The sequence below is a fragment of the Austrofundulus limnaeus genome, unplaced genomic scaffold (genome assembly GCF_001266775.1).
Source record: "Austrofundulus limnaeus strain Quisiro unplaced genomic scaffold, Austrofundulus_limnaeus-1.0 Scaffold44, whole genome shotgun sequence".
Lineage (NCBI taxonomy): Eukaryota > Metazoa > Chordata > Actinopteri > Cyprinodontiformes > Rivulidae > Austrofundulus > Austrofundulus limnaeus.
The window spans coordinates 1258517-1272331 of NW_013952446.1; the positions used below are offsets into that span (position 1 = coordinate 1258517).

The 13815-nt window shown below is 36.7% G+C and overlaps 1 protein-coding gene across 1 annotated transcript in view; it reads left to right on the plus strand.

The window, feature by feature from the left end:
• Positions 1-2136: 2136 nt before the first annotated feature.
• cntln (centlein, centrosomal protein) overlaps positions 2137-13815 on the plus strand; it is a gene marked incomplete at its 3' end in the record, with an annotated part of 14241 nt that continues 2562 nt past the window's right edge. The window contains 6 exon segments of the mRNA XM_014007776.1: positions 2137-2421; positions 2515-2605; positions 6942-7030; positions 8844-8928; positions 10736-10867; positions 11803-11982. Coding sequence (XP_013863230.1) covers positions 2522-2605; positions 6942-7030; positions 8844-8928; positions 10736-10867; positions 11803-11982 — 570 coding nt within the window.

Below are 13815 nucleotides of genomic sequence, written 5' to 3' on the forward strand. Positions count from 1 at the left end.
CACACACACACACACACACACACACACACACACACACACACACACACACACACACACACACACACACACACAAATATATTTATAATGTACTGACATGCGATCCTGTTGATTATAGAACAATCCAAAATGCTGTTACTTGTATAAAATGAAAATTTTGAACTTTTAAAAATGACTCATTGGTATTAAGTTACATTATAGTTTTCTCTGTGTTATTGCTTTGTCATAACCTTTAGGTTTTTTAGGTTTCTAATTAAATTTTGCATTTGAATTTTTTGTTTGTTTCTTTCTTCTGATTTGTTTTGACACCTTCACTTCCTGTTTTATTTTGGAGGGTCAGTTCTTGGTGTGTTTAGGTTTCCTGCTCTCTTGTCACGCCTGATTAAGTTTTGTAATTAACACTCCTGTTTCTCCAGTTCAGTCGTCTTCCTGTGTCTTCGTTTTCCTTTGTCAATTAGTCAATTCCGTGCAGCTTGATTTGAAAAAGTTTGATAAGGTTGATCAGTAATGATAAATATTCTTTGCATCTTTTAAGAAAATGGCATAAATGTTACTATCCATATTTTAAAATAGATATTTTGACATAGAAAATAAGACAAAACTGCAATGCAGCCTTAAAAACCTGTTGCTGGAGGTTAATGGTCCCTTTGTTTTTTTCATGATGAGTGAGTGAGGATTATTCATGTGTTAGTTGATGTGTCTGAACAAGAAACAAGAAAAAGGCAGATGCTGCACATTACGTACCAGTCTACTGCCTCTAAAATTGCCCTGCAAATGAGGATCCTAATGAGTGGCAGTGTTTGTGGGTGAAGGAGCAGCCTAATGATGCTAAGTCAATTGCGTCTTATCTCTTTGTCCGTGTGTTTGTGTGTGTCAGTGAGCAGAAAAGACATTTGTCAGCCTCAAAAGGAGTGGCAGTCATCATATTTCTTCATTTTCTCCTCTCTCATGCTCCAAATCGGGCAGGACAGTTAAATACATTAGCCACACAATATGGAGTTGTCTTGTCTCACCAGCAAAACAGATGTCAAACATGTTCATTTTACTTGCTCTTCCCAAGAAAGCACCTATTTCCCAGACCAGGCAAGAGTCAACATCAAATGTGATTACTGCCTTTGAAGGCACAAAAAACATTAGACTGAATATATTAGCAAAATCTACAGGAATAAGGTGTAAGTAAGTTTGTTAAAAATGGTTTTGAATTTGCCAAATCATCTATATAATGTGTCAGTCAACTGTTTTCCTGCAGACACTTGTTGCATGCACAGGGATTCATAGCCCCGTGAAAGCAAGGAATGTAAAGTCAAATAAACATTTACAAAATGCATGATTTGATGTCTGGGGAATCAAATGAACTGCTCATCAAGTCTTTAAATTATAGCATATCCTGTGTTGTAAACTTAGTTTTTTCCTTTTGTTTTTACCAGTCAAAATTTTTCTTCTTTTTCTATTAGACAAATATGTACAAAACTAATATGTCAAATACTAATATAAAGTAACATACTTTTGTGGATTCCTTTCTTTTGTCTTTGTACTTTTTGCTCGGCTCATGCAAACATTTCAAGACTGATTTTCAGGTTGGAAATAATTTAATTTAACTGGTCCGATATCATTAATTCAGGGACTAATCTGACCTGTTTTATCTTTAGATTTACTGTGGGAAAACAAGTACAGCTTTTAGTTTGACAAAAATAGACTTTAATCATTTTTGCACCAAACTGTTGCCCCAACAATTATAGTAACAAAATAACAATTTTTATATAAATAAACATTTCATAAAATAATAATTTCTAGAAAATAGCATATTTTTGTGGCTATAGTCTGAAAGTTCACAAAATGCAAACGTTTTTGCGTGTAGGATCCATTATTCTAAATGAGAAATAAACATCTATGTAAAAATCTAACAAACAAAAAAGAGTCGTGTTAAATAGGCAGTTACTATTGGGTTTTGTAAATTGGCTTAAAAGTTCTTTAAACTCTAAATATCCGTGTTTAATTTTCTTTAATTTCACCAAAACAACTTTCTTTCGCCTGAGTAGACGCTCTTTTCTTACCTAAACTTATGTTGCCGCATTCACATGGAAATTGTCGTAAAATGTCGCAAAAACGGGAAGCAGCGGGTCGATTTGAATCCGTCCCCATAGTTACTGACGTCAGTCCCATTCAAAAAAAAGTTTGTTGTGGTAAAAGGAAAAGAGTAAACTGAGCTGTTAGATTATTAATCTATGCGCATTTTTATTCATTTCCTGGCGTTGTTGGTAGTACGGACTTTATGCGGAAAGCTGTTGTCAAATAAAAAGCGAAAAGCATGGCTGTAAAACGCTATAGCTTGCAGAGTTAGCCACCGGCGGAACATCATAATATTGCTACTTTTGCTGCTGGTAATAGCAGCTTGCTACAAGGTTGATATCTTTGATAAGCCAGGTAAGGCACGACGAAACAGTGTACACTTTAAAGATAGCAGCCACTTTGCAGATATGAACTGATTACGTGTTTTACTATTTGCTTTCTTACAAGTCTGAAAATGTGCTCCAGCGACGAAGGCTGTCGTATCCTAGTTTTGGAAGAGCAGGTGAAGAGTTTATCAGATGAGTTGTTACAATGCCAGGTATGTATGAATGTATCCGCACTGACTGTCGGGTTTATGGTCTGCCATCTGAAAACTGTGTTTGTTTAGTAGGTAAAAAAATAATAAATTCGTACTTGCCTTAAGTTCTACCCGATAAAATTGCATTTGCTTGTGATACTTGTGATAAAATGTATAAAAAGTCTATAGCTACGAACGTATTGCCAGGTGTTTGTTTGTAATTACTATCTAATTAGGCAATGTGAAATGCATGTCAGTGCTCACTATGTAATACTCATACCACTTCTGTAGACACTTTTGATTGAAATCAGCTTTTTTTTTCATATACATTCACCTTAAAGCTGTTTATGTGCAGTGCCTTACTACAACATTTTTTGTAAAATTGTTAAGTATAGCAATTTTATGTTTTCAACAGACAGTTGCCTGTAGCAGCCATCTTGATACAAGTTACCTTCAAATGTTAATCAGTTGTAGATGTGCTTCAAGTGATTGTTTTCTGAGAATTTTATTAAAATCTGGCCACTGATTCACAAGATATTTTGCTAACATGAGAAATGAATATTTGCGCGCACACACACAGACAAAATCAATATTGCCTGCCATCATAAGGCAAAAAGACAAAGAAGACAGCACCATAGATGATAATGAGATGATAATTCAGATCCACTCTGTTTGATTTTCATTAAACACAGCAAAGCTAAAAACAAAATGCAGCCAAGATGCCAGTAAATGCATCATAACACATTTTTTAATTTTACTGTTTAATCAGAATCAGCTTTATTGGCCAAGTATGTTGACTCACACAAGGAATTTGTTTTCGGCATTTCGTGTCTCTCTAATATACAAGATATTTTACATATAATTTACACACAATATACAATATACAGAAAGATACACATTATACGTAACTATACGAAGACATATCTGTGCAGTGTGCTTTACAGTGTTATTCACGAAAGAGCAATATGACAACAGCATGCCGAGTAAATATACTGTTGTCATGTTGCTTTTTTGTGAATTTAAGCAAAGATTAGACTTTTATGACTGGCAACTGTATCTGCTGACAGCCTAAATTATAACTTAGTTCCAATTTCAGAGCATAATGGCCATATTTTACTTAATAAACTACAATATTATATATAATATTCTTATATACACTTGAAAAAACATGCTTGCATCAAAAACAGCATAAAGCATAAATTAGTTGAGCACTAAAAACTTAAAACATTCAGGGACATACTTATTTAAATGTTTTGCAAACACAGTAAAAAAGTTCTCTGCACTCCCAGATTTTTTTTGTTTGGTCTCATAAGCAGAGATATAAAATGCTCTTGATTAGATTTGAGAAGTTTTCATCTTTACATTGTCAGTCAGTTATTTCAGGGTTCCCTGCGTACTCACCACCAGGTGGTGTCTTCCAACATGAGTGTATTGATCCAGTATGTCTCATTTTGCATATTCAGTCAACCTTTCTGTTCAGATAGAGTTCAGCTGATGAACATCTGATTTTTTAAAATCAGATTATAGATAGCACCTTACACACTACAGTATCTGGTGTAGTGCTGCTGAGCATGTGTGCCTGTTATCTGATGTGGTCCATGTATTCTATTTTGTATTTGTAGTAATTACAAGTAAGTACATTCATGCAGTTTTCTGGGACAATAAACCATATTTTCTGTCAAATCTGTGTTTACTGACGTATCCCATCATTAATTTTATCTGTGGAGGAAGTTTTTACATCCTGTGCTGAAGAAAACAAAGATGACAATGTAAAAACACTCAATTATAATAAAAGTTCCTCAACAAAAGGCATCCCACTTTATAAAAATATGTCTGTAATTTTACCTAATGAGCAAAAGAATGTGTTTTGATTATTACATTAAGACCAAATGTTTGGTCTTTATAGCTCGTTAATTTTCATAACATTAAATAGTCCATTGTTAACTTTTAGACACCGTGTACAGGACTTGCAGTGAGTTACAATTATTTATGCAAATTTTGTACAAAAACAAGACAAATCTAAGGTGGCCTGAATTGGAAAAATTGGAAAACTAAGAAGAAATATAAAATTAATTTACTTTACCTTGTCTTCATTTTTTAGATATATTTCTTATTGTTCATGATTCACTAAAACGCATTTTTGTTGAGAATTAAGGAAAAAACATTCTAATCATTTGTACTTTTTTCAAATCAATAATAAAGATTTCCATGGTCTGCTGATATTTTCAGCTTTTGGACCACATGTCAACACTGATTTTAGACTAGTGTCACTATATGAAAATAACTTGTTTAATTTATTTCTCCTTTATGAATAAATGACAGCTAAACTAGGGCCTTTATTATTTGTCAATTCAGTGATGTAGTTATGATTTGAGACAAGTTCATGATGTGCAAAATCAGAATTTAAGCCAGGGCTCACTGCAACAAAGACTCCACACTCTCTCAAGGACTTCATCAGTTCGGTCCATTTGCTTATGAAATAATTAATGAAAACGGTTGTAGAGTTTTTGATTCCTCAGTCAGTTTTGCATTATTACAACTTGCATTTAATATACAAATGAAAAAGATGTAATAGATGACAAGCTTATTAAATTCTTTCTTTTTTTTCTTTCAAATGTTATTACAAGTAATTTGATTTCTTTGAGGGAAAATCAATTAACAGCTCAACTCTCCTTTCTAATTAAAATATATCCCATGTAAGTTGTGCATAAATACATCTTTTGACCTATTTCAAGTGACTAAACTCAGTCATTTCATTTGATAATAGTGCTGATTATCAGTACCATTGAGAGGGTAATTGAAGATATTAGAGCAAATCAACACAATATAATCTGTAACACTATTACAAAACATTTCCTTTGTTTACAGCACTCTACTTTCATAATATATTTATTTATGTTGATGTTTTGTTTACTTCAGAGCGTTTTGTCTTTTATTGAACTGACTTGGAACCCATCTTTGGTGGTCTTGTCCAGAGTAAGAACATCAGTGATTCTGTTTATCTAATAAGGACCTTAAGATGTGCGGTGTACATTTTAAATAGTGCCATTTGAATATCACTGATGTCTTAAGTCTTTGGCATGATGTACTTCAGGACAGCCATTAACTACAAAGAGTCTCATCTGCCAGCCAGCAAATGTTCCAGCTAGACCATGCTAATTTACTAATATGTGCTGAATTCCATTGGTCTCTCCCTCTCTGGTATGTTTAGCCCATGGTGTTTCAGTATCTAGATTCCAAATGAATAATTCAGCGATCATCAAACACTCATTCAATGTATCTTTAAGTGCACATACGGCAGAGGAGAGCTTTTTGATGAGGGTCCTCGCTGAACACTTGTCAGCAGAACAGTTAATGGCAGCCAAAGGCCAGACAGAGGGAGACCACATATTTCAAGTAAACTATGCTGCCTCATTTAATCATTAGCTGTGTTCCAGCGTTGATTTTGCGGGATCTGCATCCCCCACCCCGCCTCCCTGTGTTCATACAAACCAAAGCAAAGGCACATACGTAGACAGAGATCTGCACAAGTCCTTCCACTTTATAAGTTCAGCTCATGTCCTTATCAAGGTCTGATGCTGCCATTTTAGTAAATAATTGATTAGACACTTTTGAAAGAGGGCTTAAAATTCATATACTAATTGGAGACCAGTAGATTCCAGTGGGAGGGTTGACTTTTATCTTCTGATGATGTGAACATAATTTATCAGATAATTTTATATTAAGTCGATTTGGTATAATTCTGTCTTTTAATGTCAAATGTAGTTTTTAGATGTCGCTCATTAAATGTAATGCAGCTTCAAAATGTTTGAAAACCCAGCAAGACAATTTGAATTGGAAATGTGTCAGGGGGCTAGCTGTGGTTTTCAAAACTTGGGAGATGACTCTCTCTGTCATCAGTTTTGAGTTTCTTTGGAGCTGCGGATGGTAAACACATCCAGAGACCAATTGATTAATAAGGCGAATGCAAGCCCGACTGCCGTGTTTTTATTTGGATCCTCGCTCTCTGCAGTCATAAATAGTTCATAATGACAAGTGTCAATGCTCGCTCCCCTTGAATCGAAGGTCACATCTCAGCGATGGGGATTACTGCATAGGGAGCCTCATGATTAGAGAGGGCAGGCCAGATGAAAAAACTGTTTTGTACAAGTTGTTTTAAATTATTGATTGACTACCCCTACTGTCATATGCTAATGTCACTGAACATCCTGTTTAATGTTTTATTTTTAAGGCCAGTGAGAAGCTGCTTTATCTCGTAGAAATGCATTAAAGTCAAATTTATTACAAACAGTATGAAAATTATGTATCTCAATTAAAATGGCCTGATAATGAAATGCTGAACTCCTTTTTTTTTCAGGCAGACAAGGAGTTTGTGTGGTCTCTGTGGAAACGCCTGCAAGTGGCAAATCCAGACTTGACCCAGGCTGTCAGTTTGGTGGTGGAGCGGTGAGTGGATTCATCTTTCGTACTGCCACCTGAGAAGCTCAGTAGCTGAACATTACTTTATCTCACAAGTGGAGGGGAAAAAGAAAATGTGTGTGAAAGTTGTTCATGGGGTCTTTAAAGCACCTCGGCCATTCTGCAGGGGTTATGACGGAATCTGGTGCAGATGCTGATTTAAGCTCTGTTATCCCCAGTCTCGCAGTTCAAACAATGAAAACCCTTTTAATGAAAACGCTCTCCTTCTGCCGCTCACATGCTGGACAGTTGAAACAGTCCTGCCAAATACTTGTCTTTACTGGATAAATCGTAAGATGGAGTAAGACCTCTTTTGCTGGAATGCTAAGCCAAATGAAAAAGAGTGGCATGGGAACTGTCAGAGAACACAAAGGTTCAAGATTTTTCCTGCTGATGCACCTTTGGATACATGGAATAGATTCTTCATCTTTATGAAATAAACAAATTCCATTTCTAATTCTTTAATTTGTCTCTGAAGTTTTATTGTTCATTGTACTCTTTCCTAGGGATGCACGATATATCGATATTGATATCAGTATCGGCCGATATTGGTCATTTTTTAGAATATCGGTATCGGTCCAATATGTAAAACGGGGCGGATATTAATGTCCGATATTGATTTCCCACTTTTTATCTTTGTGTTTCTGTTTTGGGAGGTGAGACGGTTGGTTGAGCAGCATCTGTTTGATCGTGATAGTGATACTGACGCTGCGTAGCCAGGAATAACTGAAGTAGAGCCATGTCAGAGGTCTGGTCATTTATTTACAGTATCGAAAAAAGACCCAAGTGTGTTTTTGTGTATATGTATAATATAATTTGTATGTTTGTGTAATATTGGTAAATATCGGTTATCGGCCATAACAGCAATAATTATATTGGATATCGATATCGGCTGAAATTTCATATCGGTGAATCCTTACTCTTTCCAAATTCCAACAGTATTAGTTTTAGGCATTTCAGTTCTTTTTGTGACCTTTGACATAATTTCTGTTGCTTATGACTTACATTTTGAAATGGCTTAGTTGTCAGTCGGCAGTGCAGCAGCTTGCAGACACTTCCTCAGTACTTATGCCTCTCATTTCATACCCCACTCCTCCTTCAGTTACTTATAGCCCCATAGGAAACTCATCAAAGTGTGTTAGTCCACCGAGACTGGTGGAGGAACATGCACCCAGAGATTGTATGTGTATTGTATCACCTAATGCGCAGAAGGATATTGACATGGTAATTGTGTCGACTCCAGTCAAGCGCTGGTGCCCACTGGGAACTGTCATTCATCCCTCCCTCCTCTTTCAGTGTGGATCTTGTAAAGTGATTGGTTGGTTGCTCCGGACATGGTGAACACAGCCTCCAAATGTGCAATGAAATGCAGCCCAGCCTGCCTATGTTCCAGCCCCTCTCGGGACAACAGTGTTTCAGTGCCTGCCAGGGGAGAAGCCTGATCAGACGGGGCAAAGAGACGTTGGAGAAGGCCTTGGAGATGGAAGATGCAGAAGAAGTAGAAAAGTTGGCCCCTGTTGGTCTAATGCAGTTGAAACAAACAGGTCCCCACTCAAAGCCTTGTTTTTCCTCTCCCTAAAGTTAATATTTATAAAAGAGGAGCCAGTAAGCTCACAAGAAGATTAGCAGTTTGAAGTTGCTGCTCTGTCACTTTGTAGTTAGACTTCAAATATAAACAACGGGGTTTCAAACTCACTGAATATAGTTAAAGGCAAAGAATTTGATGAGTTTTGAGGAGAAGTGTATTAAAATCTGATTTTAAAATCACACAAGCTCTTTCTTCTTGACTTTTCTTCAACAGTGAGAAGCACAAAGCTGAAAATAAGGACCGGAAAGTGTTGGAAATCCTTCAGTCTAAAGACAACAAGATACAGGAGCTAGACCAGGTACAGAACATCCAGTGAAACATCCAGTATCTTTAGAAGCAAGAAAATAACTCTCACACATGAAATAAAACGTACATTTATCATTTTTATTTTACAGGTTCATTTATGTGTTTACAGATGTAAAAACTGTTTTTTGGTTAGTGATTAGGTTCAGTAGAGAGACTTAAGAGTTAAATACCACCCATCAACTTCTTGGCAAAAGATCTAAAGGAGCATTTCTGATTAATTTATTTTTCGTACAAAGTTCTCTTGACATCTGCAGGTTAAACTATTGAACTTTAAGTCATTCTTTCGACATCTTCAGATGTTTTCACACATCAACACCAGGAATGTTCAGGAGAAAGTTGGGACCGGTCAGACTGTAGTTGCTGTTCACACATTCACTTAAGAGGGGAAGATTTTCAGTTGCAACAGCATTTTAACAGCAAGAAATTTAAGGGAGGGTTTCAGGGGAGTGGACGTCTACAGCACATAGGATTTATCACAGAAGGCAAAATATGGAAATTGCTGATGGATTTTGGGTGTTTTTTGACCTATTAGTTTCCTTCTATTTATTATAAAACTAACTTTAGTATATTTAAATAAATCAAATGTTTTTATAAGGGTGCTTCATTCTTAATGATTTTCTTTGCATTCCTTTGGGTATTTTTCGCTTGGCTAAATGCATAGATAGATAAAAATAAATGCTGTTTTAACTGTATCACTAGCTCTCCATTTCTATTTTTTTATATTCTAGTATTGATACATTTGCTGGCTGGCTGATGATAATGGCATCACTAATGTAATTTACTCCTGACATCATCTCCTCACACAAACAGTTGCACATCTCCTCCTTTAGTGTCCCTCATCCTGAGTAGAGTTTATTCTAAATGCAACAGGCAGTAAAGGAGTCATCAGCTGGTCAGTGCTTTTTAACGTTCTTTTCTCAGAGCTCATAATAAGGCTCAGAGGACCAGATGATCCGCGATTAAATGGAAAACCTTCTTTTTTTAATGCAAGTTTTGTGCTCATTTAAACATGTAACACTGGCTTCTGTGCTGTCGTTTGCCTTACTGACAGTCATCATCTCATCCTACAGTGTTTAGCCACACCAAGATACTGAATAATTGGTTTTCCGCCTTTTTTAAGTTGTGATGGTCTACTGAGTCCACAAGGGATCTCACATTTTTCTTAATGTATTAGCTCTCCCACTTTGATGTTTTATTTTCTTCCTCATTTTCTTGCTCCTTCTGTCTATTTCTCTTTTTTGTTACAAAATTAGCCTAAATTTTTAACTGCACTGGGACTTTTCAGTAGCTAATCCTTCTGTCCTAGATGTCTTAACTTTGCAGGACTCTGCTGCAGTTCTAATTGTTCTTGCAAAATTAATTATCTAAGCTCCATATTTTTTTCCTGCTCTCTATTAAAGCTCGTCTGTTGTTGGCATGAAAAACTAGAAGTGGCAAGAAAGTTACTCTAAACTCTCTCTCTTAATATATCTGCAGGATTCTGTAAATATTTGCACCACAGAATAGTGTTATTTCAGATTGTGTGCCACAGAATCACGTAATGGTTTATCATTTTGATGTTTTGCAACTCCATTTCAGAATGTTTGGCTCAAGTGTCTGTTTATATATCTACATATTGTATATAATGTTTCTTTTTCTGTTTATGGACATTAATTTGTGCAATCAAGCTTTTATGCACAGTGGTAATGAGTAGGATCAATTATGTAGCATCATGTACACCATGCAACCTGTAGCTGTATGTTTTCTTTTTATTTCACTGTGCTGTATTGTCCTTGTGAGTGTTTCTCTGTCTGCCTCAGAAAGTGACAGTGCAGCAGCAGGAGATTAACAGTTTGCTACAGAGGAGGACAGCAGTGGACGAGGAGAGGGCTCTAATGAAGGAGTTGACATCTCTGCGTGAACAACTGGACTATAAAACTCAGGAACTCCAGGTTCGTGGGACACATTCTCTGTGGCAACATGTGCCACTGATTCATAATCTCTTCTTTTGTGTGGCGCTGAATACGACAAGCCCCCTCTGTGGCTAAAGCCTCGGGCCTTGGAGTCATTTAAAGGACAAGGAGGGTTGTTCAGCTCTCTTGAACACAATCACAGTGTCTTTGTGCCTTCCTCTTTGGTCTTCTCTCTGACTGAATCTCACCTGTTCCTGCTTCTAGCCTCTTTCTACTGACAACACAGAATACTTAACAGCTGAAAAGACTGTGTACGTGATCGAAAGAAACAGTCGAAGAAAAGCAGGTTGTTAACTTGCGTATAAATACTTAATGCTTCCTTCAACGGGAAAGAGAAAAGCGTACATGTGCTGGTGTGGCTTCTGCCTAATTATGCTTAGGTGGGACATGGTTATGATTAATTAATAAAGGAATGGTCCTTACCCAGTCATGGTGGGGTCTCATGGCGAGATATAGTGGGGGACAGCATCAAAGGATACCTGGGATGAGTCTAATAGGTCTTGTATCAAACAGGATTCTCATTAGAAGCTGTCATTAAAGCTGACAGACTGGCCCTTGTACCCACATGAGCCCGGCTCCTGCAGCACATCTCAGCCCATACCAACACCTGGTCACGAGGGCCCAGTCATACAGCACAGATGACCTTGGCCAATCAGCAACTCATGAGGGGGCCTCCTGCAGGAAACCCAGTCCACTGTTTATGTATTCAGTTCAGCCTCAACCCCATGAGCTGCTGCTTCTTTCATATCTCTATAGGTTTTCTTTTCTTAAGTTTGAACCGTTACTTTTCCTGTTTTTCTTCTTTTGTCACTATTGTTGTTTTGGCCCCGGTGACCCATCACTGTCCTGCACACACACACACAAACACACACACTCAGAAAAAAACACACACTCACAGCTTTTTTTTTATCCAGGAAATGAAGACTGAGTATAGAAGAAAAGAAGAGGAGGAGCGGCAGGTGGTACAGGCTCTAGAGGAGGAGAAAAAGGGATTAACGTCCCGCTGTGCTGCCCTGAGAGCTGACCTGGAGGAAAAACAGAGACAGGTCGACAGTCAGCGAGACGAGAGAGATGCCGCCCAGGCCAGATTAAAGGTTTGAACAGAGGAACAATTTCATTCAGAAACATATAAACCTTGAACTTTTTTGGTCCTTCAGATACTTTTCTCATCAGCCTTTACATACATTATAAAACAATCTCTGGAGCAAAGTACAGAATTTAATAGGGTTCCTCCCTGGATTTGGGTTAAAAATTAAATGAATTTAAAACAAAATTTTATGATGTTGGTATTTTTTTTGCTCAGGGAGATTATAGAAGTTGCTTTTTTTGTCATTGACTCATTTCAAGAGGAAAAAAAATGATCAAATGTTCTAAAAGTTATCAATGATCAATGCTTCTCATCTCACGCCATCAGAAAGTGATGACAGTGTTGCTGTTTCAGTTTTCAATCACTTGAATTTCTTGAAGACGTTGCTTCATGCAGCATGCTACCACAATGTGTTCCCCAGAGAAATTAGGTGCCTGCAAATATTCTTAGGACAGATCTGCTCAAGAACTTCACATTTATCTCTTTAGGTATAGACTGAGTAACATAATCCTTAAGGCAAGTGGAGTCAAACATAAAGTCCTGTAAATGTTTTATTACTGGTGAGTAATTAAACAGCACAAAGCCCAGTTACTTACTGTATATACATCTCCATCAAAACCTTAGACACTCCACCTGTTTCTTGTTTTTTAACACACTTTAATATTACATAGGAGAGTGCAGAGTATAAGTTACTGTAGTTGGTTAAAATGTATTACTTGTGCCTGCATTCTGATAAAATAAACAATGGACAGGTGCTCACTTTATGTAAACTAAAAAGAAATACATTCAAAAATGACATGGTTATAAAACTAATTCAAATTTAGTCAGTCATTTTAAATTGTAGACCATTCAAGCTTTAGTCATTTCTACATTTTCTGTTTGACTCACTTTAAATGATTGCATCGTTTTATGAAAAAGTTATCTTTTAAAGCAGGGGTAGGCAATCCTGGTCCTCGAGTGCCACTGTCCTGCATGTTTTACTTGTTTCCCTGCTCCAACACACCTGATTCAGAAATTGAATTAACTCTTCCAAGTTCTGCAGAGGCCTGTTAATCACTATTCATTCAAATCAGGTGTGTTGGAGCAGAGAAACACGTAAAACATGCAGGACAGTGGCACTCGAGGACCAGGATTGCCTATCCCTGATTTAAAGTGTTTGTCTTCACTTCACTTTACACATAGCAAAACCGAACAATTTATATTTTCTCATGGATATTTGCGTTTTATATTGGTGAGTTGTTCTTAGTTTTAGTTTTGCTTTCAGATTTGCCTACTGCAAGTTAGAAGTTTTAATAAAATCAGAGATGATTTGATGTCTGACAGTTAAAACACCCTAAGAAGCTTAGGCTTTTATAGTTTCATGCTATAATCAGTGACACCTGCTGTCTAGTAGTGTGCTACTTTTACTATTTTTCTGTCCTTATTAATTTCATGTTTGTCATGTACAAAACAAACCATGAGAGTACACTTTTCTTCAAACTGTCTGCAAAAAACACATAAAAATCCTCTGTATTCGCAATCTTCTACAGCTATCTGATTTTTTTAAGGTAGTAGGTTTAGATGGTGGAAGTTTGCTCTTAAATGGGACATCTTTTAAGTGGCAGTTAGCCTAAATTCGTCCTGATTCTCTAGACCAAGATCAAATTGACTTCTGTGTGTACAGTGGGGAAAATAAGTATTTAGTCAGTCACCAGTTGTGCAAGTTCTCCCACTTAAAAAGATGAGAGAGGCCTGTAATTGACATCATAGGTAGATCTCAACTATGAGAGACAAAATATGAAAAAAAAAATTGAGAAAATCATTTTGTCTGACTTTTAAAGAATTTTTTTGCAAATAATGG